Source organism: Cryptotermes secundus, unplaced genomic scaffold (genome assembly GCF_002891405.2).
Source record: "Cryptotermes secundus unplaced genomic scaffold, Csec_1.0 scaffold588, whole genome shotgun sequence".
In the NCBI taxonomy this organism is placed as follows: Eukaryota; Metazoa; Arthropoda; class Insecta; order Blattodea; family Kalotermitidae; genus Cryptotermes; species Cryptotermes secundus.
The window spans coordinates 494,536-520,617 of NW_019737990.1; the positions used below are offsets into that span (position 1 = coordinate 494,536).

The following is a 26,082-nucleotide window of genomic DNA, read 5'->3' on the forward strand; positions in this document are numbered from 1 at the left end:
AGAACATAAACAAATAAGAGTACTGATTTGAAAAATGCTTTTATTTCTCAACATAATCTCCCTGTACATTGAGGCACTTATCCCATCGTTTCACAAGCCCCTGAAAACCAGCAGCATAAAATTCTTTGGGCTGCTGTCAGAACCAGGCGGTGACTGGGATCATGAAGGCATACTGCTCACCGCATTCCAGCCTCAAGGACAAACAGTAAATGCCGACTCCTACTGTAACATCCTCAGGAAACTTCATAAGGCCATTCAACGGAAGCATCCAGGACTCCTCACCTCATGCTCTTGCAAGACAACGCGCGTCCCCATACTGCCAACAAGACAAATGAGACGCTGCAAAATTTCAAGTGGGAAGTCCTTGAGCATCTTCCGTATAGCCCCGACCTTGCTCCAAGCGACTTCCATTTGTTTGGCCCTCTTAAACATCATCTTTCAGCTGAACATTTTCCCGATGATGCAGCCGTAGATAGGGTAGTCACCGCCTGGTTCCGACAGCAGCCCAAATAATTTTATGCTGCTGGTTTTCAGGGGCTTGTGAAATGAGGGACACGTGGCTCAATGTACAGGGAGATTATGTTGAGAAATAAGAGCATTTTTCAAATCAGTACTCTTATTTGTTTAAGTTCTATATCCATTTGTAACTGACATATTGACTTACCCTCATACATTATTGATCTGCATTTTGATTGAATTACACTGATACATGACACAAAAATTGGCATTCATATCTACATTATGAACCTTCATTTGGATTGAATTACACTGATATATTGCATGAAGAAAAAGACAGTACTTCTATCTGTATTAGGGACCTGCAAACAGCAAATCATTTGGTACAGTTACATTGACAGAGCTATGTGCAAGTGTCCAGTAGCGCCAACGGGTGATATGGGCTGCCATTTTTGGTTGTCGTTCCCGAGTAAACAGACCTTTCTTGCACCCTCCAGGACGAATATATTCTGTAGAAACAAACTGAAAATATGTCAATGTGAAATTCAAATGAATGTAAGCAAACAGATGTATCACATAAGTCATATAAGCATGTATTTTGAAATGGTGTGTCTTTTACAGGGAATATCTGAGACATTGTACCCTGTCATTTTGTGCTATATGAACTATGTATTGACAATGGGTCATTAAATGAGACTATAGGTATACAGTGTCTGGAAATTCATGTCTGCAGACTCCTCCACTCAATTCCTTTGCAAACATCAAGAAGAAAATATTTCCTAATAAAATTTTGATCACTGCATAATTTTTGTAGGAAATATGAATTCAATGTGGATCACATTTTCCAAGAATATTATGTGTCAGCTGAAAATTTATCAAGGATAATTTTGTCTCAATATACATCAAGGAAATGCATGATGCCCCAGTCTCCAGGTGCTCTATATAGACATAAATTTGTGTTCCCTGCAGAGGCATGGATTTCCCTCTTCGGCCACATCCACATTTGCCCTTGGTGTCCACTAGCTTTGCGTCTAGTGTGTGTCAGGGACCACTTACTTCCCTCTAGTACCAAGGTCAAGAATGAATGGAGCTATACCTTCACACCCCCATATGTCTATATGGCATGTACAGGGGAAACTTTTCTGTATGTATGTAGTTCTTTAATGCTCAGCTGTTTGCAGTTACTGAAGTTAGCATAGTTGGTATAGCGACTGGCTATGGGCTGGATGACTGAGGGGTCAGAGTTCTGAGTCCCAATAGGGTCAAGAATCCTCTCTTCTCCACACCATCCAAACAAGCTCCAGGGTCCACCCAGCCTCCTACCCCTTGGATAACAGAAGATCTTTCCCTGAGCATAAAAAGGCCAGGCCTTGAAGCTGGCCACTCACCTCCAACTAGTGATGAGGTCAAGAAAATGTGGGTGTGTACATCCACTCCCCCATATTCCTTCATGGCCTAGTACTTAATTGGTTAAGCACAGGGACAACTTTACCTTTTTTACCAAAGTTTTTTTTTGTGTAAAAAAAGTGAGTCTTCATGCATGAATGTCTTGTATCTGACACAGCACTGTTATGTACATAGTCACTTCACCTTGGGGTGTAGCAAAATCTGCGAAGTTCCAAATCATTTCACCTATGAGGAAACCTTCTTTATACAGAGTATCAAAAGCCTTGAAGTGTTCTGTCAAAGTAACCACTTGATAGTCTTCTGTCCACATGGAAGATGGTGCCTGTGGATAAAAATTTGTTTTTTTAAACAGACCTGGGGATGGTGCTGGCTCTTCAGAACTAGATGGACACTGCAGATCAGTAGAAGAGACCAGGGAATGATCAGCACATGTTATGAAGGAAATTATTCTAATGCATGTTTAGGAATTCATTCCTATATGTATTGTTGTGCATAATAGTTTTGATGTCTTAAGACAATGTCAATGGCTTCATAATAAAAAGCACTCTCTGACTAAGTGGATGGCATCTATCCAGGTTAGCCCATTTCCAGCTCTGAAAAGAATTACTTTCCTACATCAAATATATATATATTTTTTTTATTGCTAGTGAGGTGGGACTAAGTCCCTTGCACTGTGGCCACTTCTGGCCAATTGTACTAGCCCCAGATGATAGGTGAGGGTGATTGGCAGGGGAAACCGAAGTACTCAGAGAAAACCCGCCACAGTGGCACTTTGTCCACCACAAATGCCACTTGACCAGACCCGGGATTGAACCCGGGCCGCCACAGTGGGAAGCCAGCGACTAACTGCTTGAGCTATGGTGCGGCCACATCAAATATATACATTGGTGTGTATATTACATCAGTGATTCCCAGACTCATCCAATTTGACGCTCCCTTGGTATGAATAAGAAGGTTTCATACCCCCCCCCCCTTCAATTTGGAAAAATGAATATTAGAGTCAATTTTACCGACTATACAACACGTTTTTATTATTATCACACTACATGTTTCGACCTCAAGAGGTCATCATCAGGTGTACGAACAACTGTATAATTACATGCAATCACATTTGTTTTTCCACTTATTCCACCCTGTATCTTATTCAGTCTTACGCTCAAATATATCAAGCTCTTCTTATAAAACACAAGTTAAAATATTATTCTAAATGTTAAGAGTTAAAATTTAAAGCTGGAAAAATGACTACAGTGTGATTTACGAGAAACTTTTTGATTTATATAAGAGAATGAAATTAAGAAGACAATGATGGACTGAATATAGGACTAGGAGGAGGAAGACATAGAATGCATACAGAATTTGACATGAAACCTCTTGTAGAACATAAATGTTAAACAAATGGTGATTTATATATAGTTCTAAATGTTTGCAGCAGTGATTAAGTACCATAATGAGAGCATCTTCTACATTCTCTGGATAAGAAACATATGAAGCGCTTTGAAGACTGGCTCTTTGTCTGTCTTAAATACTTACTCAGTAAGATCTGGGATAGACTGCATCCAAAATATTGTACATCTCTCTTATCCAGGCAGTGGATAAATTCTTCAGGAAATACTCCCATGTAGGCCAAGAGAAGGGACTTGCAGTTGAATGTACACTCTAAATTATGGTGAGAGCCTAGGTTCTCCCACATTCATGAATCTCTAATGTTATCAGAGGTGAATTATATGGAACACCCTGTGAAAGTGTAATGAGAGTTCATATGAACGAACCGTGTGCATGCCAATCACTGATCCAGCCCCATATTCTGTAACAAGCACTGGCTTGTTGAATTTGAGGTGCCATGCAACAAGTTCATTCTTCACTTGCAGCTGAATTAGATCTGTTCGACCAGAATCACTGTACCATGCTGGATACCGATTTATGCATATTATGTCCATGAATTGCACCTGTCAATATAGAAGAACAAGTTAGGATACATATGCAGAGCCATCTCTAAGGTAGAATAAGTGGGGGGAGTCCAGGGCCTTGTGCTTTGGGAGGGTTTCATGCATCGACACCATGAAAGATGCAATACATTTTGTGCACTTTCCTAGCTGTGAGTGTAGCAAAATTGTGTATTAGTTCTAGTCCAACTACCTGTGTTTTCATCAAGGTTCAATATTGATACATCTAAGTCTCCTTTTTCATGAGCATTTTTGATGCATCTTAGTATATCATTGATCCTTCCACACAGCCACATCACTGATCAGTGGTTTGCTAAGACATGACATAAACACTTGTAGAAAAGTAACCTTATATATCATAAGTTTGAAAAGTTACATTTGCTGCTTGACACCATAATAGGTCGTACCAAAAGTCATGAGCAACTTTTTTTTTGCATGCAACCTGGGAACAGCAGACGAAAGAGAGTATGGTGGTAGGTGGAACCAGCTGTTGTGTTAACCTTGAGTGTCTTGTGACATCAATAGCTTGCATCACGTGACCAGTATCACTTCTAACAAAATGGCCGACAACCATATGTCGTTTTGCCAGCGTGCTGTCATCGAATTTCTTGTGAAAGAGGAAATCCCTGCTGCAGAAATTCACCAGAGACTTCAGCGTGCTTATGGAAGTGTGTGCATGGGTGCGAGCAGTGTTTGAAGATGGGTGAAACATTTTAAAGATGGGAACACCAGCATCGAAGATGAGCCTTGGAGCAGTCATGCTCGAACAGCCTCAACTGAACACAACAAGGAAAGAGTGGATGATATCATTCAAGATGACAGGCGTGTGACTGTGGACACAATAGCCCGAAAACTTGGAATAGGGCACAGTGCAGTACAGGAGATGAATGAAAGCTTGGGCTATAGGAAAGTTTGTGCTCGTTGGGTCCCGCAGTTATTGACCAAAGACCACAAAGGTCAGCGAAAAGCCATCACCTCAGAACTGCTGCAGAGATATTGACACAAAGGCGATTTTTTTCTCTGTATTGTAACAGGTGCTGAAAGCTGATTTAACCATTTCGAGCCTGAAACGAAATGACAGAGTATGGAATGGCACCATTTGCATTCTCCATCAAAAAAGAAGGCAAAGACAGTGCCATCAGCTGTGAAGGTGATGGGCACAGTCTTCTGGGATGCAGAGGGGTTTATTCTGGCCGAATTCCTGGAACCTGGGTAAACCATCAATGCCGCTCGTTATGTCCAGACGCTGCACAAGCTCCGTCGTGCATTGCGTGATAAATGTCAAGGACGAAACATCATCATCCTGCATGACAACGCTTGCCCCCATGCCACTCGCCTCACATCGGAAGCAATTGCAAAGATGGGGTGGGAAGTTCTTCCACACCCCTCCTATAACCCTGATCTGGCACCCTCTGACTACCATCTTTTTGGATTTGTGAAGGATCAGCTGCGTGGACAACGTTTTGAGACAAGGGAGGCAATTCAGAAAGCAGTGCCTTTGGATGGCTGGAACGGAATTTTACAGAAGAGGAATTTTCAAACTCCCAGAACGCTGAAAGAAATGTGTACAAAGAAGTGGCGATTATGTGGAAAAATAAAGAAAGGACTGTAGATTGAGGTGGTGTATTTGGTTTGTCAATAATAAGGCATGTCACTTTACAAAAAACTGTTGCTCGTGACTTTCGGTATGACCCTTGTAATAAGGTGTAGCACTGCTGTCAGCAGAGTAAACAAATTGTTATATTCACCAAAAAGTCATGACTGGGGACTTTTCTCAGACAACAAACTAGACGAGCAAATGCTGTTCATAATGTTACAAGTTAACTCATTCTACCTTGTGTAACAGACTTCCTCGCTTAACGAGTATTTGTATAACGAGCAAAACAAATTGCAAAAAAAATGACTCACTTAATGAGCGATGTTTCGCATAACAAGTGACGAGAGGGGAAGTACCAGATTGTGCACTTGCTACATCAGTCTGTGTTTAGCACTTGTTCCGCTAACATCTTGGTGTTGCTTGTGATCACACATTTTTCAAAACTTGTGTTCAGACATATTATTTGTGATTTTTGTGCAAAGTTTAATAACCCTTGCAAAAATGTCCCTGAAGAAAAAGTCGCAAAAAGACAGCCATAAGAAAATAAAAATAACTGTAGAAATTAAAAGTAAAATCATTGAAAAGCGAGAATGAGGTGTGAACGTGGCTGATCTAGCATGCACATACAATCGGTCTACATCAACGATTTGCACGATTTTGAGTTGCACTGTGTTTCACAGCAAGAAGTTGTGGAGGAGAGTTTGTCAGAGGAGGAGGAGGAGGTAACAGCAAAGCAACAATCTTCTAGCGCAATAAGAGAAATGCTGAAAGCATGGGAAACTGTTGCATTGTACATTGAGAAGCATCACCCTAATAAGGCAGTGGCTATGTGCGCTACAAATTTATTTAATGATAATGCTGTGTCATTTTCACCAAATTTTGAGGCATCAGCAAAAACAAATCTCTAGACAGCTTTCTAGTAAAAAAAGAATTTGATATGAATCATAAATAATAAACTAATTATTTCGATTTTTTTTTCTGCAAATAGAATTCACATTCCAGGTTGGTTCATTCCGCATATAAGAAAAGATGAAGATGAATCACGTTCCTTAACAATGTATATATAATTTTCTTTGAATAAACGTTATGTATAAAATGTTTAGAGTATTTTTTCAGCATGGAACGCATTATCGTATTTTACATTAATTTGTATGGGAAAAATTGTTTCGCATAACGAGTGTTTCGCATTACGAGTAAGATTCCGGAACGAATTATGCTCATTAAGCGAGGTTCCACTGTATAATGTTTTAAACTACATACAAACCATTGTTTTTTGTTAGATTTGAGGTTGTCACAGAGGTGACTATATGAAGAGTATTTCTCTTGGATTCACACTGTATAATGTGGTACAAGTGTACCAATGTGTAAGGGAAATGTACAGTTTCCATCTTCAGAGTTGAAGATTATGCCAAGCAAGCTTGCCACTCCTTCTGAAATATCAGGAAACTTGTACCAAAGTACATGGCATCATATCCCTGAAAACAGTTCTCTTCTCATTTATCATTCTTATCACTTCTGGTCTCTCTCAGAATCAATCGTAGTGTTTTAAATATTTGGTGGTTGTAATAACGAGGAAATGGTGGACACATCAGTATTTTTCTGAACCTTTCTTTTTGTACAGACATATGAGTGTTCATTTCTAGTTATGTCTGCAGTTCTTGCATAAGTATTTTGAATGTAGTAATCAGATTTTTCATTTCATTCACTACTTACAGCCTTATCCTCGTCAACTGTCTGGCTGGTTACAAATGTTACTGGCCGAGTTGGATCCAAGGATTTTGTAAGATTCACCAGTGCACTGAGATGCCAACAAAATACAAAAGATAACAAATATAAATATTAGAAGTACAGTTTGATTTATTTCTGTGTATCACACCCACATTTGTCACTAGTGTCATCAGAATGTTCTAGGACTGAATTCACTGTAGAGAAACAGAGCACATCAAAGAGGTGACATTTATTGGGGAATACATCATATTTCTGTAACAGTGCATGCATGTGGTCCAGATGGCCAAGCATTGCATTTTTCCAATTCTAATAACATAAACTCCCGAGTTAAAATCTAGCCGTAAGGTCTGTAGCACAAAGGGATTTCAACTCCCTTTTCCTGGACAGCAGAAGTTAGCTGCTTGAGACCTTCAATAAGTGACATAGTTTATGGCCTTGGAATCATATTTAAGTGCCAAAAGGGGTAAAACAACCTGAAAATGAATATGTCAGACCCACAGGTAGAGATTTAGGAGCTGGGATAGTACAGTCAGTAGAGCAACTGGCTACAGGCTTGATGACTGAGGGCTCAGAATTCGGGTCCTGGCAGGGTCAAGAATTTTATCTTATTCACATCATCCAAACCGGCTCTTGGGCCCACCCAGCTTCCTTCACAATGGGTACTAGGGGTTCTTCCCCTAGAAGTAAAGTGGCCAGGGCATGAAGGTGATCACTCACCTCCAACTTGCACCAAGGTCAAGAAAGCATGGATCTATACATCCACTCCCATATATGTCTTCATGGCACAGTGCTTCATTAGTTAAGTACAGGGACAACTTTACTTTACTTACTTTTACAGGTAGCCCTTTGGCCTTTCACTGTGCCTATGAGTCAAGGCTCCCACATTTTCTAGACAGTTGATTCACAGATGACTGGGAAGTTGTCAGCCCTACATGCCAGCCACCCTTTACCCAAGGAAAAGTACTCTTATTCATTCCTGTCAGAGGCTGAGTTGACCCCAGGGCTGTAATGTGGCTGGAAGGATTATGTCAACAGAAAATTCTAATGACTTCATTGAGAATTGAACTTGCAACCTTCCGGCTTGTAGCACAGTGCCTCAACCAATTACACTACCATGTGTCACAGAATTGAAAACAGTAGGCACTGATGTGTATTTTTCACGTTCTATGTGGAAGTTACGAAGACTGCAAAGGAAATATACATAAAATATTGAAAACTGCATCTGGAGATGAAACTTTTAGACATTTGAAAACATTTAAACATATCTGTGGATTCCATAAAAGCCAGGGAATTTCTTGAGTGATCAAATCTCACATTTCATATTTAGTCTCACCTGAAATATTCTCTGGATTCATTTCTGAAAGAACTTGGTTCATTGGCAAGCGACCACATCACAACGCTAGGTCTATTCTTGTCCCGCCTCACAAAGTCTGTCATCACTTCTTTATGTTTCTGCAACAGTTCTTCTGAAAAGTTGCTGGAACATGTAAGCAAGCACCTCATACTTTACATATATCCCATTAAATGTATCCTTTGTAGACTCATAAATGAACAAACAAAATCCATATGGTAGAGTGATCATCTTCTCCAGTTCTTCTTTTTTTGAGGTCTGTACATTTTACTAGTCCTCATTTTAGACGTCAAACTTCATAGTAAGTTCTTATGTTAAGATTATGAATTAACTTTGACAGGAATATTCAGTGCAGCAGCAGGAACATATATGGGGGATAACTGAGTAAATGACCATTATCATTGGCAGCAAAACAGTCCCTTTTCAGCCATAGCCTTCCTTAGAAGAGAGTGTCAGATTTGTCTCAAATTATACCATCTGGTTTTCACTTATTTTGATTTTGCAACAATATTTTTTTATTCGTAGAGCAAGGTCATCAGCCTTGTGCTCAACCCCCAACCTGGAGGACCAGGTATGTCCCCCATTGACAGGATGGCACAGTTATACCTCTGGACACCAGGTTCCCTTTCCGTGGCCTTCCATGACTCATAGGGCCATGGTGGAGGTATCCTAACCCACCTCCATATGGGGTACTTCAATGACAATGAATATTAAATTTGGAGATGTGTTCAGCTCCTTAAATTATTTCCTATAATCTTTAATATCATGAATTTGACAAACTGTTTGTTTAAAAGCATATAGCTATCATTAGGTCATAACAAAAATGGCTCCATATCAAGATTTATACATTTTTTTAATTGTTTCATTTTTTTTTTACACATAACTGTGTACGTCTTAAACAACGACAGTGTTTTCATGATTGTACTATGTGCCTCTGATGATGGTTGTGTTAAACCGAAACATGTAAGGCAGAAGTGATAAAGAAGTGACCTACAAATTGTTACACTCGACGGACTTTCTATTGACTTCGAGATTTATACAATTTCCTTCAGTCCAGAACTGCATGGCAGGTTGTGCAAAACCATAAGAAAACCTATGTCAGAATAGTTAAAGTGTCCCAGCCAATATTTGAAATGGGAACCTCCCACATGAAGGTCAGATGTCAAACTGTGTGGTGTTATATGTAATCATACAACTGCCGTCATGAATGCAACAATATATTTGGTTGTAGTTCTTTGTATTTTCTTCCTCTACCCTACATCTTTCGGCCGTAACTGGCCATCATCAGGTGTATTTTTCACTATGTAGCTGTCACAATGCACACAATCCAAAATGTAAAACACCAGCCTGTCAGTTTTGTTTAAAATCTTGCCAACATATGCTTGTCAATTTGATTTTAGAATTCCAGTTTAAAATTGAACATTTTTTTTTAATTTAAAATTAAAAAATTAAAGTTTTAAATCACAGGGATACCTGCTCTGTGTCTACATGTGCTGCAGCGGTTATTTCTTGTTTCCAGTTTCTTAAGAAGGGAGCGAATGTGACGAACAAAGAATAGTCGCTGCAAGAAGAGTAGCTGAAAAAACAGGAAACACTGCAAGAACAGCCACCGAGGAAAAGGAACAGGGATGCACCGTTAGGCTATTCGGGACGAACAGCCTTAAGGAGGGAGCAGTGTGACATGTTGCGCAAAGGAGAAACCCCCCACCAGCAGTGACGCGGCGGGTGAGTCAGTGCTCCCCTCCCCCTCCTCCGCACGGTAACGTAACGGTGACGCAACAGGTTTGTTACGGTAGTAACAGCGGTTACTACCGCTAGCGTTACTAGCAACACAGCGCCAGGCAACAAGGGTGCTTATTACGTGGCCGTTTTCCGTATGGTCCGATCAAGGCTACATAAGGAGCAGCGAAGGCTATTCACAGTCAGTTATAAAGTAACAGTCGGGAGTTGTACTGTGACAGTCAGCCAGTCAGTTGTATTGTGGCATTTGGAGTGTACTAATTGTGATACTGCAGATAGCAGTAATCGTAAATCTGTAATTTGGGTGATTGTATGAGCGAATGTGAAATAAAATTCGCTANGACACAGAGCAGGTATCCCTGTGATTTAACACTTTAATTTTTTAATTTTAAACTGGAATTCTAAAATCAAATTGACAAGCGTATGTTGGCAAGATTTTAAACAAAACTGACAGGCTGGTGTTTTACATTTTGGATTGTGTGCATTGTGACAGCTACATAGTGAAAAATACACCTGATGATGGCCAGTTACGGCCGAAAGATGTAGGGTAGAGGAAGAAAATACAAAGAACTACAACCAAATATATTGTTGCATTCATGACGGCAGTTGTATGATTACATATAACACCACACAGTTTGACATCTGACCTTCATGTGGGAGGTTCCCANTGTGTGGTATTAATCTAAAGTTTGGTAACATTGATCCCTAAAGTTTTTGTTTAACAAAATCAGAATTCCTATTCTGGGAATGTACTTCACTTACTCAATTGTACAGGCAGGACTCTCATCAATGATCATTATTCCAAGAGCATCGGCCATGTCCAGAGCCTCTTCTGCATAAGGATAATGTGAAGTCCTATAAGCATTGGCTCCCAACCAGGCAATGAGGTTGTAATCTCGAATTAGCAAAGCATAGTCTAATCCTTTACCTCGTAGCTGTGAAAATGAAAGATTCTACACAGTATGGCAAATGGTCTTGAGTCTCAGAATAATAGACTGAAGCTATTTTGAAGCAACTGGACTCACATTTGAATCTTCATGTTTTCCAAATCCCCGAAAATATGTGGGCATATTGTTGATGAAAAAAGTAGTGGAATTCCATGCAATCTTCCTAACACCAACTGGTAATCTGTAAACATCTTTACCGATTTCAGAGGTCAGACAAATCTAGAAATAAAAGCAACTTATAAGGTAATTAGTTTTTCTCTAATATGAGTTCTTTTTACTTCTGATATAATATGATAAAAGTACTATGGAACACAATATTCATGGCAAGGATATGTCACTGAACATATGGAAACTAGACAATGATTGTTAACATGTGGTGTGGGGAGAAGAAGTTTCTACTGAATCTTTATAAAGTGATTTTTCAAGAACACAGCTATCACATTACAACAGGACTGTATGAGTAATTTCTTCAGAAGAGCTGTAGCACTTATGGCATGGATAGAATATTCATGGCTGGCCTATATGTGCCTGAAATCTTCTTTCTCCATTCAGATTTCTCATGTCGAATATATCTTAAAATATACTGGTAACTAATTAATTCATGGAACAGAGTCCTTCTTGAGATGTTAACATTCAGTCAGATACATAATCTGTAAAACTATTTTCATTTGCCTTTTATGTACTTGTATATTCTAGTATATAAAAAAGGAAGATTAAAACAACAGTCATTTTAATTACCTTTTCAAAATGTGGCTTTTCAGTGTTTATTTTATACCAGGTGGCACTTTCATATAAAATCTAATTCCAATATTCTCAGAACTCTTTTAATGCACAATTTTTGCTGATTTAATATAAAGACTTTGCCTTTGCAAATACTTTGGCTGGGAATATTTTTGTAACAGTATCCATATCTCTCTATAAAATATATTATGCCATATATTCATTCATTCATTCATTCATTTTCTTTATTTTCCATATATCCATACAGGCAAAAAACCTAGGATGTGGAAATAGTCCCTTTGATAATAGATGTATACATATAAGAAATTACATAAGTCACACAACCTAAATCACACACACTAGTCAACCAACATAGGAGGGGGGGGAACTTATTACAATTATAATCAATAAACATAATTTAAAAAGAACATGACTATAAAAACTTAAAATTAATACAATTTCACTCAAATTACCCAAATTAACTAAATTAAATGCATTACAAATTTACACACTTATGACCAACTATCTTTCCTTCTTTCTTTCTGTAGTTCATTTTCCCACAAATCAAAATACATTGATACAGGACTCATCATATATATACATACATACACACACATCCTCCACTTTCCATAAACATCCATACAGGCAACAGACCCAGGATGTAGAAATAGTCACCAAACACATACACAAAGTCACACAAGCCACACAACGAAGATCACCCACATTAGCTATCTAACACATACGACAATACGAGGCAAAAAGATAATATCCTGATTAACAGTCATAATTCACAAGTAACCACAATACATATATAAAGGACTGAGAGCTGGCACTGGAGTCCATTAATTGAAGTCGTTTTTATGACATTTATTATCTTGAGGTGCTGTGATGCCATAAAATTTGGTAAGAAATTACCAGCACTGGTAGAGAATGGAAATGGCAGATTCCTTGAAATACTGCCAACGTTCTGACAAGGAACAGGGAAATCAGAAAACGGTATTTTCTTATTCAATTTTTGTCCTGTTTGGACAAAGAAAAAAACACTGCACTGATGTGTCAGTGAAAGGTATTTAGCTTATGTTGTGGAAATTTTTCATGAAGCCTGCAAACAGTTCATATAGAACACTGTTAGAAAACTGGTATCTAATATAGGAACATAATGTTTTTAATTAATGCTTTCTGAACTTACCTCAAGTGTATAAAGGTATCCAGGACTTGGGTTTGTGAGGTATGGCCACCAAAAATTGGCTTTAGGAATATGTACTTTCCCACTGACTCCTGTAACTGAAGTTACTTTTGTTCCATCTTTGGCAAACACAGTAACAGTGCACTGAGGCACTGAAGAAGGGTCCCTTAGTTTGTTCTGATATTCCACTGTATACTTCACAATGCCTAGAAATGAACATAGAGTAGTTACACAAAAAGGCTATATATATATATATGTATATATAAAATGGTCTCAGTGATGAGATGTCTTGTATAAGCCTAAATGCCACTCCAGGTAACATGAAATTCCATCCCTGCCTTCTGCTTAGTTAAATACAACTCATTTTTCTCCATCTTCAACACACTTCATAACATAAAATCCCTGGATACTGACTAAAACACTGAAGATGAAGTAAAAAATAAGGGGATTGCAAAATGTAGGTGCTTGGTTTGCCTGTGCCATGGCATCAGCCCTAGTTATGTAGTTCCATACATAAGTAAGTAAAGTAAAGGTATCCTTGTAACAGGCCGTGGAGGCCCATAGGGTTGTGAGATGTTGAGGTTCCCACATTTTGTAGACAATTGACTCACAGATGGCGGCAAGGTTGTCAGCCCTACACGCCGGCCGCCCTTTACCCCCCAAAATATTCCTGCTACTCATTTCTGTTAGAGGATGAGTCAATGCAAGGGCCATAGTGCGGCTGGAAGGATTAGGTAAATTGAAAAATCCACCATATTGGGATTCGATCTCGTGGCCTTCCAGCTTGTAGGATAGTGCCTCAACCAACTATGCTACCACATGCCCCCTGTAGTTCCATACATAGGCACCAATATTTCAAAGCAAGCTGCTGCTTCTATCTTCAGGGTAGACAGAAACAGCAGGTTACTCCAAAATATCTGGATCTATCTACCAAAATACATGAACTCATATTCCAGAAGGCATCACAATACTCACTGCTGTGAGAATCTCAAATCTCACAAGACAATGCAGTTTTTGTTCCCAATTGTTTAAACACATACATGTACCACCTAATGCTGACTTGGTAAGGATAAGGTACAGTTATGTCTGTTCCTAAGCACTGTGCAATGAAAGCATATAGGAGAGTGGTGAAGTGGTGATAAAGTTCTACACATTCTGAGTCTCTATCCTAGATAGGTGCAAGCAATCAGCTCCACTTTCCAGTTGTTTTTCACTTGGATAAAGGTATATTTTTCCCTACGAAAGACAGCATAAGGCATCATTATGAAAGGCTCTATCTAATGTGAGGTAAAGTTGTCCTTGTTATTAATTAAGCACCACATCATGAATACATACAGGGAATGGAGGTATAGCTGCACACATTATTAACTTTGACACTAGGTGGAGGGAAGTGGTCAGTTTCATGCCCTGGCTGCTTCACCCTTGAGAAGAGAGCCACCCATACCCATTGGATAGGAGACTGGATGGGCCCTAGAGTGAGTCTGGATACATTGCCAGGAATCAATCCCTGATTTCTTGGTCTCCAGCCAGTAGCCTAGGCACTATATTAGCTGAGCTATATTTTTGCTTTGGCTAGGATGTTCTACATTTAATCCCTAACCCAAGTAGTTACCCTAAGCATTCAGACCTCTTCTGGACTCACTGTGGACAATCTTGGAAGTTAATGCAGTAATGCAGCATTCAATACCAAAACAATCAAGTCTTCAAAGAACATGCAGGTATATGTAGGATCTATGACTTACCAACATCTTCATGTATATCAGTTGTAACTGTTATATCATCTATGTATGTCTGAGGAGTGGTATATAAATAAACAGGCCTGTGGATACCAGCATAATTGAAGAAGTCAAAGTCATAGTGGAATAGTGCATAACCAGGTGGATACCTAAACAAATAAGAAATACATATGATCCCTATGAAATTAAATGCTTTCAAGAACTGGAATGACAGAGTGAAGGCTGGGCCTTTAATGTCAAAGCTTTAGATATTTATTCTGAATCTATCATATGAATATTATATATGTGTACATATATACACACACACATTATATATGAATATTTAAACAACATAATGGTAAAAGTATCCTTGCACGTAATTAAACAAACTGACATGAAAAAGTATTGGGGGGAGAGTGAAAGTATAGCTCCCTGCCTCACTTCTTTTAGACTTTTACAATAGTTCCTTATTGATGTTGTTTCTCCTATTGGATCTTCAAACCGTGTGATGTGGGCAATGTTGCCAACTTTCAGATGTGCATGCTTTGACCCTGAAGATGGAGGTAACATGTACCTCTGTAGCACTGGAAACACTGACCACATCCACATAGTGCAACTACCAAAAATCAACCTGACTAACCTAGCTTTATTTCTAAATCTTATTCATGTTACTTATCCAGGGAAATGTTATATACAAAAATAAAGGCCAGATGTAAGTTTTTAGATTTTCATGACAATGACTGTTTAGACTGTAGTTTTTCTAAATTCTCCTGTAGTTTTTCTAACTTCTCCAATTCAAATTTCCCACCTGTGAGAAAAACTTATAGCAGCCTTGAAAAAGGCCTTTTGCCCCCAATTCAACTTTCCTTCTGAAAACAACGCATCTCTGGATAGGTCCATTCTGTTTTACTAGTCTGTTTCCTCCATAGGTGATGATACACCTCTTATAAGGTCTGTGTGTTGTCCACTTTTGTCCAGCTCTTCCCATTGATTAGAACTACGTACCTTTCTTTAACCCCTCTCTCTGGGTCACATGACCACTCTCCTTGTAACTTCTGTACATAACTAAGCCTATTCCTGAACCCATACACTTTACTTCTGGAGATGCAGGCAGCAGGTTCCTCCAAAATGATGGTACCTGCCCAAAACAACTACATGGTGTCACAATGCACAAGACCATAATCTTGCAGGCCAGACGGATGGAACAAAAAGTCTGAAAAGGGATATTAAAATTCTAAGGATGTACATACACATTACTTACAAATATGTATTATACTAATTACAAAAATAATGGTACCTTCTTGTATCATTGGGATGCTGAACGTAACCCTGTGGAAGAGTACTGAGGGTCAAAGTACTGTTCACGGCCACAGTCACAAGGTTGGCAGTACCATAAAAAAGCAATGTCGTAATGTCAGCTTCAAATGGCAGATGTCCACCAGAATGCTTGCATGCTTTCTTACCATTTACCCACTGAAATATTATTTTCACAGATTTCAGATCTATGTTCTGACACTGGTGAATATGAATATTACAGTCTTCTGGAATGTGATGCTATACAGTTTATTAGATTGTTATTTACCTAATAAATTACAGTGTCACATGTCAGGAGGCAGCAATCTTCAGTTTCACAGATATTAATTATGATTGCCACTGTGAGTTTTTCTAAGTGGACAGAGGTAGCCAGAAAATGAAAATTTGCTGACTTATGTTCAAGTCATTTAAGAATACTTCCATTGATCACTCCAGAGTTTTGGATCTCTACATTAAAACAGATGGCATCACATTTAAAAATAATTATAATTTTTTTATATATATTTGGTAATTTCCCTTCTTTCTTGCAAAAGTCTAACTTGTCCCCATCTCACCCATACCAATGCTTGTGGACATTAAAATAGGCATAAGTGACATTTATTACTATCATGTCCTTACTACCAGTATTGAGTATATTCAATAGCTGTATTCATTAGTCACAACATCAGCATTCCAGAATATTACATAAATTCATGCAGTAATTAATAGCTATGTTAACCTTTAAGTGCCGAAGTGCCCCGTTTGGGCCAGTGATGAGTATGGTCATCGTGGTCAAAGTACCCTGTTTTGGCCAGTTGGGCATTTAAACACCGCTAGTGGAAGCATGTGCAAACGCCACTAGTAGAAGCGCATGAACAGTCCTAAATATTTATTTTTAAATTCAGTAATTACCAGACAGATGTGAATAAAACCATAATAGAGGAATTAAAATGATACCTGTGTGAACAACAGCAAAAAGAATATACGTATGAGTTATGCCCAAACTCATCCATGAGCCAGTACTTTTATTACAGATTCTGCAGATTAATGTGTTAAAAATACAGAGTAAAATTAGATGTACATACTTTGTTTTTATCTGCTTGATGTATATATAGGTTGAAATGAAACTACAGTATTCAATTTCACTATGAACGCACAGAAAACAGATCGCAATCTGTATCTCAGCCATGATGCAAACGTCACTAAGGGAACTAATCTCTTGCAGCTATAACGGAAGGTCTTAGCACTGAAGAAAGGACCCCCTCTATCTTTCTCTTGAATAACCATTCTTTCATTCTTCTGTCCTTCAGTCAAAAGATTCGAAAATCCGAAGAGTGTAAGCAGTGCTAGCAGAAGACCAAATGATTTTATTGCTTCCATCTGTTTTATGACACCAGGGACTGCTAAAATTTGTCAAGTGTTACAAACAGAAATGAAATTATAATTCAGAACAACTCTGTGTAGAACTGGAAAACCATTTTTGCAGTACACATCAAAATTAAAAGAAAAAAATTGAAAACAGAGTATAATATTTTATATAAAAATTTTCAAATCTTCCATTACAATATGCAACACTATGTTCTTTGCTGATATAAACAATGTAAATTCCGTCCATTTATTATAAAAATTGAGTTAGATACAGCATTTTTAAACACAATGCTTAAATTGTTTAAGTGTCCTAACAAGAACGGACATTTAAATGCAGAGTAGCAACGGGCATTTAATGGTGCACCAGCAGCGGGCATTTAAATAAACTCCAGCCAGCTCAAGATTACCACCATTTCAGGAGTCTGGTGTTTAAATGTGAAGCACAATAGACCACTGTAGGTCACGGTGCAAGGGCTGAGAAGGCTTACCCCTCATACATTCAATAGCTATGTTCAGATTTTTACATACTTTCACATGAAGTATGATTTTAATGGTCTTTCCTGGAAAGCCTTATATACCAAGCTGCAAATTAAATTTTTGATAACATGTAAGATCATAGGTCTACAAGAAATAAGATCATTAACTGACTGATCTTATTAGAAATCAGTAGTTACAATAATTTGAATCTCATGTTAATTATGAATAATAGCATTTTATTACAGTGAAACTCTCATTTAAAGTTTCTTTGATGGATGAGTGGATTTGAACACTAAACTGAGGAAAACTTCAAATGGGTGTAATTTAATACTAAGATAACTTACCTGTGAATATTTATACTGAATTTCAAATATGCAGAAACCTCAAACCCAGGAACACTGAATCGGTTTTCACTGTATATCAGTCTCTTCATGTATTAAGGAAAACAACTTACCACTATGGCTGTATAATGAACGCTTCCAAATCGTAGCACCACACGCTGCTTATCTAGCCACCAGCGCTTAGGAGTATAGAACTGACGTTGATACCATGTCCAACCAATAAAATCACGTACTACAGAATTAACAGTTATATCATTATAACTGGATGGGACGGGCATTGGTATCCACTGCAAAATATTTGCATACATTGATTCATATGAACTGGTAACAGTACTGTAGTCATGTGTGATATTTCCCTTGACTCACTTGTCGATATTCTTTATAGGAGTGAGAAGTATGTCCATGTACAGAACTCACATGAAAAATACATAAATACTAAGGGTGTTCCATATATAATGCCTCCTATTTATTTTAAAGAAAACTACAACAGATACAGAAATCATAATAACGCAGTTAAATAGAGCAAGATTTCAGCTACTTACAGCTATTTTTCCACATAATCACCACCATTCGTTATGCACTTTTGCCATCGATGAACAAGAGCCTGTATGTTATGGCCGTAAAAGTCTGCGCCAGCAGAGGCTAGCCACTTTCTTACAGCTGCAATGACAGCATCGTCGTCTGGAAAATGTTGCCTACGTAGTCTGTGTTTCATAGGCCCAAAGAGATGGAAGTCTGAAGGTGCTAAATCGGGGCTATAAGGTGGATGTGGTAGGACAGTCCAGTCAAACCTTGCAATGTGCGCGGTGGTCGCCAAACTGGTATAGGGTCTAGCGTTATCGTGTTGCAAGCAAAAGGTTGTCTGCCTCTCTGGCCTGACTCGGGAAATACAGGCTTTCAGCTTAGTCAGCGTCATCTTTTAGTGTTCAGAATTGACAGTCCCCGGTCGTTATCTGCTGATCTGTTCAGATGAGGCGCTGTTCATTGTGAGGAGTGGCAGCTGAGCAGGGACACCCATGGCATGGCTTGTCGTGCACTTCACTTTCGCCACTGTTGAAACGCACTACCCACCGAATCACTGTGCTGACATCCACTGTATTGTCTCCATACACCTTTAGCAAGTGTTGATGGATGTCAATGGGTACAATTTGTTTGGCAGTGAGAAATTCAATAACACATTTTTCTTTCATACACACTTCTATGTCAGATGCCATTTTGGTAGACTGCTCTGCTGTCGCTATCTGTCGCACGACAACCAAATTGGCAGGAAGGTTCAACCTTTACTACAACACCACCAACATCCAGCTCAGATGTTACATATTAACACAAAAAAATAGGAGGCATTATATACGGAACGCACCATGTATGTAAATGCACCTTCGAGGATACCTTTAAAATGGCAGGTTTCATTTATGTAAATGTATGATGCTTAACTGCTGTATAGGTGTATACAGAATGTCTTATATCTAGCAGACATTCGTTGAGACCAATATTATAATTGTTCTGGTATGTAGCAATGTATAGTTTGGTAGACAGGAGCAAATGTTTCAGAGGAATCTACTGCCTCAGTCTTCAGGGTATAATAACTGGGTTGAATGGGGAAAACAGCACATAACAAAAGGAAGGCAGACTTGGGACTGGGCTATGAGCGGGCTAATGGGAATCAGTGCTCTAAAATGGGCTTTTTTACCTCCAGCAGGGGAAAAAGAAAACCTAAGAGGAATAGAGGTGACAGAAAACATTTTCAAAGGAATAAAGCATCATGAAAGGGATGAAAAGAAAAATAGGAGGAAGGAAAGTGGGAAAAAAAAAAACAAACAATAAAAGTGGCAGAAAAGAAGAGAAAAAAGAAAGGTGGCCCTGAAAGGACATTTATGAATAGGCCTGCAGTGGAACTGTTAATGTGTCCTCTCAATCCATAATTTGTACTCATGATCAGGAGACTATTTCTTAGTAATCTGCAAGAAGTTGTAACTTTTCATATTTATAGTTTGCCAACCTATCTTCACTACTTACCTCTTCTAAATCTGTGGAAAACCATTTGTTTCTAAACCCTTTCTCCTGATCTTCAGCTGGGGATGTACAAAACTTCCAGATACCATCCAGCGGAACTACTTCTCGACTCTCAGATTCTCGTGGATATAAAATTCCACATACAGTTGTGTGTAATATAGTACAAAATGTTAACAAAACTAACCAGGTCTCCATTTCAGTGATGAAATCTGATACTTAATATGCACTCTGAAACAAATTTCATTTTGAAGATGGCTGTCTTCTGGAATGTGATGCTCTGTAACCTGGTAGATGTTTACTGATGTTTCAGAGCAATGTGCTATCTCCATCCTCAAAGTAGATGATGCAGGTAGCATGTTTCTCAGAAACATCAGTAAAAATCTCCCATACTATACAGCATCACATCCCAGAAGACAATAATTTAATGTAGGATGCGTTAAGAAGCAGGACATAAAGGATTGAAAGAAGAGTACAATTTCAGTCCCAGCCAAAATACCCCAGAAGTGACGCAGAAACAGTAATGTGAATGTTAGTTGGACACTTGCTGATTGCCTCTGCAGCTAGTCTCTCTGGTCAACTCTCATCTGAGATTTGAGGAATTCACAGCTCTGACCATCAATAGTAAAAGTCTTCTAGGTTGCAACATTGTGCAATTTGGATAGAGCCCAATGTTTTAGAGGAACATGTGGCCTCTGTCTCAGAACTACATGGTGTTACTGCCCAAAAGACTGTCCTCTTCAACTATCAGTCTCTCTGTCTCTTCACTCTTTCCTGAACCTCACTACACAGAGCTTCAGAGTTCAGACCCAAACTCTACTGTACATCCTTTCCCTTTGAACTGCAGTATGCAAGGAAAAGTAACTTATCTCCCTATATCAGACTCTGTCCTGTGAAGGGGGTCATGAAATTTAAAAACTTTCACGGAACTAAAAGATTTTGCAACCAGGTTCACAAGTGTGACCTTTATTTGAGTGAGGAGGGATTATCTCATTGGATTCCTGTATGTTAATTTTCGGTACACCACATAATTCAATGAAATATTTGAAGTCAACTGCATTCATGGAAGATGATGTGTTAGCTGATAGCTTGTATCTTGTATCTTTATTTTCATTTCCATTAATCCTTACTGGCTATCAAAGCCATCGGATATAGAACCTGTCACAATTTACATACATTAGTTCTGAGAACAGAAACTAGTCCTCTTACAGCCACATTCATAAAAGGGACAATAATTATACAATTCAATAATTTAACCAACATGTACAATTCATTAACTAGACATTAATACCTCATTATGCTCATTCCTTAAAAATACATATACAAATACCAATTGAAAGTCTTTTACGCAATATACCATATGAACCGCAATATAAAAAGTTTAGTTCATCTTGTATTTAAAATGCTCGTCCAACATATGAAATGAATGGGAACATAAGAATACTGTCATTAATCACAAAGAGTAAAAATGAATATATGTGGTGAATTTTAGTTCTCTAAAATATTTTCTGCGTGAGTCTCTATCCCTAGTCACCATGATAATTGTAATAGTAGTTCTTTTTTTGTAGTTTAAAAATTATGTTGTGATAATGAGAATTTCCCAAAAACATTAGTCCATAAGTCATAATAGAGTGAAAATTAGGATAATACGCCATCTTCGATGATTCCTGGGACAAGAAAGGCTTAATTGTTCTAATTGCATAACAAGCTGAACTTAGTTTAGGTATGACTGTATCTATGTGAATCTCTCAAGAGAAAGTATTGTCCAATGTTAATCCAAGAAATTTTGTATTACAAATATTAACTATTTTCTTGTTCCCATGCATCATATTTAAAGCAAGTAAAGAACCAGTCTTAGTTACGAATTACATAAATTGAGTCTTATCAACATTTAATGACAATAAGTTAGTAGTAAACCATCTATTTATATCTTGGAAAACTTTATTAACATTATTTTTAAATTTTATCAGGTTAAGGCCAGTAATAATTATACTGGTATCATTTGCAAAGACAACAAATTCAGCTTTAACATTTATTGATTTTGGCAGGTCATTAATATAAAGAAAAAGAGCAATGGACCACTGTGGGACCCCATGCCTTATAACTGTTAGTTATGTGCATATTTTCAGATTTAACTAAAGCCTCTGATGTAATGAATCATAAATTACTGCTTGCCAAATTGGAACTCTAAGGACTTAGAGGAACAATACACTCATGGATGAATTCATATCTTACTGGTAGAACTCAATTTGTAGAAGTACAGCATTTAGATCAAAAGACTGCAAATATAAAGCTGTTTGCTTCATCATGTAAGGAAATAAAATATGGTGTTCCTCAGGGTTCTGTTTTGGGACCCCTTCTGTTCTTGTTGTTTATAAACGATTTGCCCCAAGCAGTTCAAGAAGCTAAGGTGGTCGTGTTGGAAATGTGATTTTTTGTTTTATATATACCAGACGATGGATGGAGTCCAAAATAAACCTTATAGTTCTGTAAGGTGGTGTTATTTGCCGATGACACAAACATATTACTCACAGAGAAAAACCTCCCATTGTTAAAAGAAAAGTCAGTAAAAGTCATGAAACAATTAGAAAACTGGTTCCTAATAATCTTATGATAAATACTGAAAAGATTAAAGCAATACTATTTCAGGGAAGAGGATCTAGTTTAACTTATGGATCAATTCTGTATCTAAAAATAATGAAATAACTTATTCATCACATCAAAAATTTGTAGGTATTTATGTCACAGATAACTTAAGCTGGGCCATTCATATATATCTGCCATAAATTAAACAAAGCTCTTTATTTGATTAAATCCATATGAGACTCAGTAAGTTTACCAGTACTAAGAAGTGTTTATTTTACTAAATTTGAATCTATACTGAAATCTGCTATTATTTCTTGTGGGGGGAGGGATTAAATAACAGTAATTCAGTCTTCAAACTACAAAAAAAAAAATGTCTAAGGCTCATTAAAGGAGTGAAAAACAGGGCGACCACTGGAAGTCTGTTTGGTGAAATTAAGATTTTAACAATAACTTTTTTATATATTCCAAGTATTTCTAATATATCATTTCTGGGATTAAAAATTGAAAATTTTTTAACGTAGGAAAGTCATATTGATGCAGTAATTGATAAGGTAAACAGACCCTGTTTTGCAATCCGATCAGTTAAATCCTTTTTACCACTGGAGACATTAAAAATGATGTATTTTTCCTATGTACATTCAATAATAACATATGGATTAATATTCTGGGGTAACTCCCCGCATAGTATAAAAGTGTTTAGGATGCAGAAAAGGATAATTAGGATTATAACAAATACAACAAAGAGAACATCGTGTCGTAGTTTGTTTCAAGAATTGGATATCCTCCCACTACAAGCTCAATATACGAGGGGGTACCCAAAAGAAACTGAACTTATTTTTTTTTAAACTTATTTATTCAAATTTTAAGCACAAACCTTCAATCCCCTTCAAAGTACTCTCCACTTACACTAATACACTTGTCTAGTCTTTTATTCCATTTTTCAAAACATTGTCTAAATTCATCTTTTGAGATGCTTGACAGCGCCTCCGTCATTTTTTCCTTCACCTCAGCAACATCAGCAAAACGCTTTCCTTTCATGTCTCTTTTCATTCGAGGAAACAAAAAAAAGTCGCACGGGGCAAGGTCGGGTGAGTATGGAGGGTGAGGAATAGGGGTCATACTATTTTTGGTCAAGAACTGTCGTACAGACAGGGCTGTGTGAGCAGGGGCATTGTCATGATGGAAAAACCAGTCACCCGACTGCTTCACAATTTCTTCAATGGTCCGTTGTCGATCTTCCTTGATGATTTCACGAATTTTTTCAACATTTTCATGTGTTCAGGCCGTGGAAGGACGACCAGAACGAGGTTTGTCATCAATTGACATTTCACCATTTTTGAAACGGGAAAACCACTCAAACACTGGAGTTTTCCCCACAGCATCGCCCTTGTACGCCGTTTTTTAACATTTCAAGAGTTTCTGTTCCACTTTTCCCGAGCAAAAAGCAGAATTTCATCGCCGCAAGAAAATCAGCCATTGCAAAAACGACGATCACACAAAACAGTTGTCACTATAAACTCTGCCAAAACTAGTCCTTACCTTCTGAAGCAACGGTAGTCAGCTTATCGACTCAGGAATGTTAGCTCTATGCGCTCACAGCGGCAAAACGCAGTACTACAAAAGCTCTGCCCACAAAAAAATTAGTTCGGTTTCTTTTGGGTGCCCCATCGTATATTGTCGATTTCCCTGTTAGTTATAGTAAATAAGGAATTATTCACATTTAACTCACAAATGCATAATTGTAGTACCAGATCTATCTGTGATCTGCATTATCCGCAAACTAGGATAACACAATTCCAAAAAGGAATATGTTACATCGGGGTAAAGATCTTTAATCATTTGCCACCAAAAATCAAATCTATGTCTAATGACTTAAAAAAATTTAAAATTCAGTTGACAACATTTTTATTGAAAAACTCTTTTTATACATGTGATGAATTCTTTAGTAACAAATTTGCCTAGAAATAAGGATAATAACATAAACAATTTTAATATTGCATAATTTTATGTATAATGATGTAAGACTGTAAATTTAACACATGTTTTTTTGTCTATTATAATGATTATAAGCTGTACATATATATTTATAATTGTATTGTACTATATTAACTATGTGACTGGTTCTATATCTATGTATATGGATTTATAGAATATACAATAAATGAATGAATGAATGAATGAATGAGATCTTATGCTTTTTAAAAAGGAACAAGATCTACACTACTCATTATTCTGACATTCACAAGTATAACACTAAAGGAAAACAGGATTTGTATGTACAAACATGCAACACTGTTTGCTGCTAAATAAGTGCAATTAACATGGGAATTAAAATACATAACAGCTTGCCCCCTGAATTAAAAAGAATAGAAAATTTTAAAGCTTTTAAAAATAAAATTAAAACGTTATCTATTACACAACTGTTTTTAATAACAATGAAGGACGGTAGTTTGGTGGCTTGTGTTGGTTCTAATGTGGTGTGGTTGTATATAGTTGGTACAAAGCATAGTTGGTTGAGGCACTATGCTACAAGCTGGAAGGTCGAGGGTTCAAGTCCCGATGAGGTCACTGGATTTTTTCAATTGACCTAATCCTTCCGGCCACACTATGGAGCTGGCGTCGACTCAGCCTCTAACAGAAATTAGTTCCTGGAATTAATTAAATAATTTTCCTGCGGAGTAAAGCGTGGCCGGTGCGTGAGGCTGACAACCCTACTGCCATCTTTGAGCCAACTGTCCAGATAATGTGGGACCCTCGTCTCACAACCTATGGGCCTTCACGGCCTGTTACAGGGATAGCTCTATATTTTTTTTTTAAAGTTTATGCATTGCTTTATATTGGATTGTTGGGGGATGTCATCCTCAGTTGCTAGCTTCAGCAGGAAGACAATGATCCTAAGATGATTGTATTGTTTGTAGTCTTGTATATAATTTTGTACATTTTTAAGAGTTGTTAAGTAATACTGTTTTAGATGGCTTAAACTTACTAGTGTAACAGTCTATGAATGTAAATAAATTATGAATTTTGAATTCTTACTTTTAATTGCAAGATTTGTGGTTTTCTCTATGGTGATTATGAAGATTTCTGTTATCTGAGTTGTGATTCAGTGGTCTGGTTGATTGTTACCGACGTTTCAGGTGGGTCGCAGTGCTTGCAACTTCAGGGTAAAGCCGAGTATAGTCATAACCTGGAGATGAAGCTGTCTCGTAACTCTTGG

At 37.8% G+C, this 26,082-nt stretch overlaps 1 protein-coding gene across 3 annotated transcripts; it reads right to left on the reverse strand.

Annotated features, from left to right (window-relative positions):
• Positions 1-601: 601 nt before the first annotated feature.
• Positions 602-26,082, reverse strand: LOC111870646 (beta-glucuronidase). 3 transcript variants are annotated; one of them, XM_023863108.2, is made up of 13 exons: positions 25,902-26,082; positions 20,286-20,510; positions 18,383-18,556; positions 16,088-16,263; positions 14,818-14,960; positions 13,079-13,281; positions 11,248-11,388; positions 10,985-11,157; positions 8,465-8,608; positions 7,117-7,201; positions 3,633-3,809; positions 2,047-2,185; positions 602-978 (listed from the first exon to the last, which is right to left on the reverse strand). In XM_023863108.2, the coding sequence occupies exons 2-13, from the start codon at positions 20,475-20,477 to the stop codon at positions 860-862; spliced, it is 1,866 nt and encodes a 621-aa protein (XP_023718876.1). In that variant the 5' UTR covers positions 20,478-20,510; positions 25,902-26,082; the 3' UTR covers positions 602-859. The 3 variants fall into 3 exon arrangements, with proteins under 3 accessions (XP_023718876.1, XP_023718875.1, XP_023718877.1); XM_023863107.1 differs by having other exon boundaries at positions 602-965; positions 25,902-26,078; XM_023863109.1 differs by lacking the exon at positions 20,286-20,510 and having other exon boundaries at positions 602-965; positions 25,902-26,078.

Coding starts and splice junctions, on each gene's coding strand:
- LOC111870646 (XM_023863107.1), bottom strand. CDS start 20,477: ATGGAGACCTGGTTAGTTTTGTTAACATTTTGTACTATATTACACACA. Junction 2,186..3,632: donor CAGTGATTGGCATGCACACG/GTTCGTTCATAT, acceptor TTTTATCCACAG/GCACCATCTTCCATGTGGAC. Junction 966..2,046: donor AGATTTTGCTACACCCCAAG/GTGAAGTGACTA, acceptor TTGTTTCTACAG/AATATATTCGTCCTGGAGGG.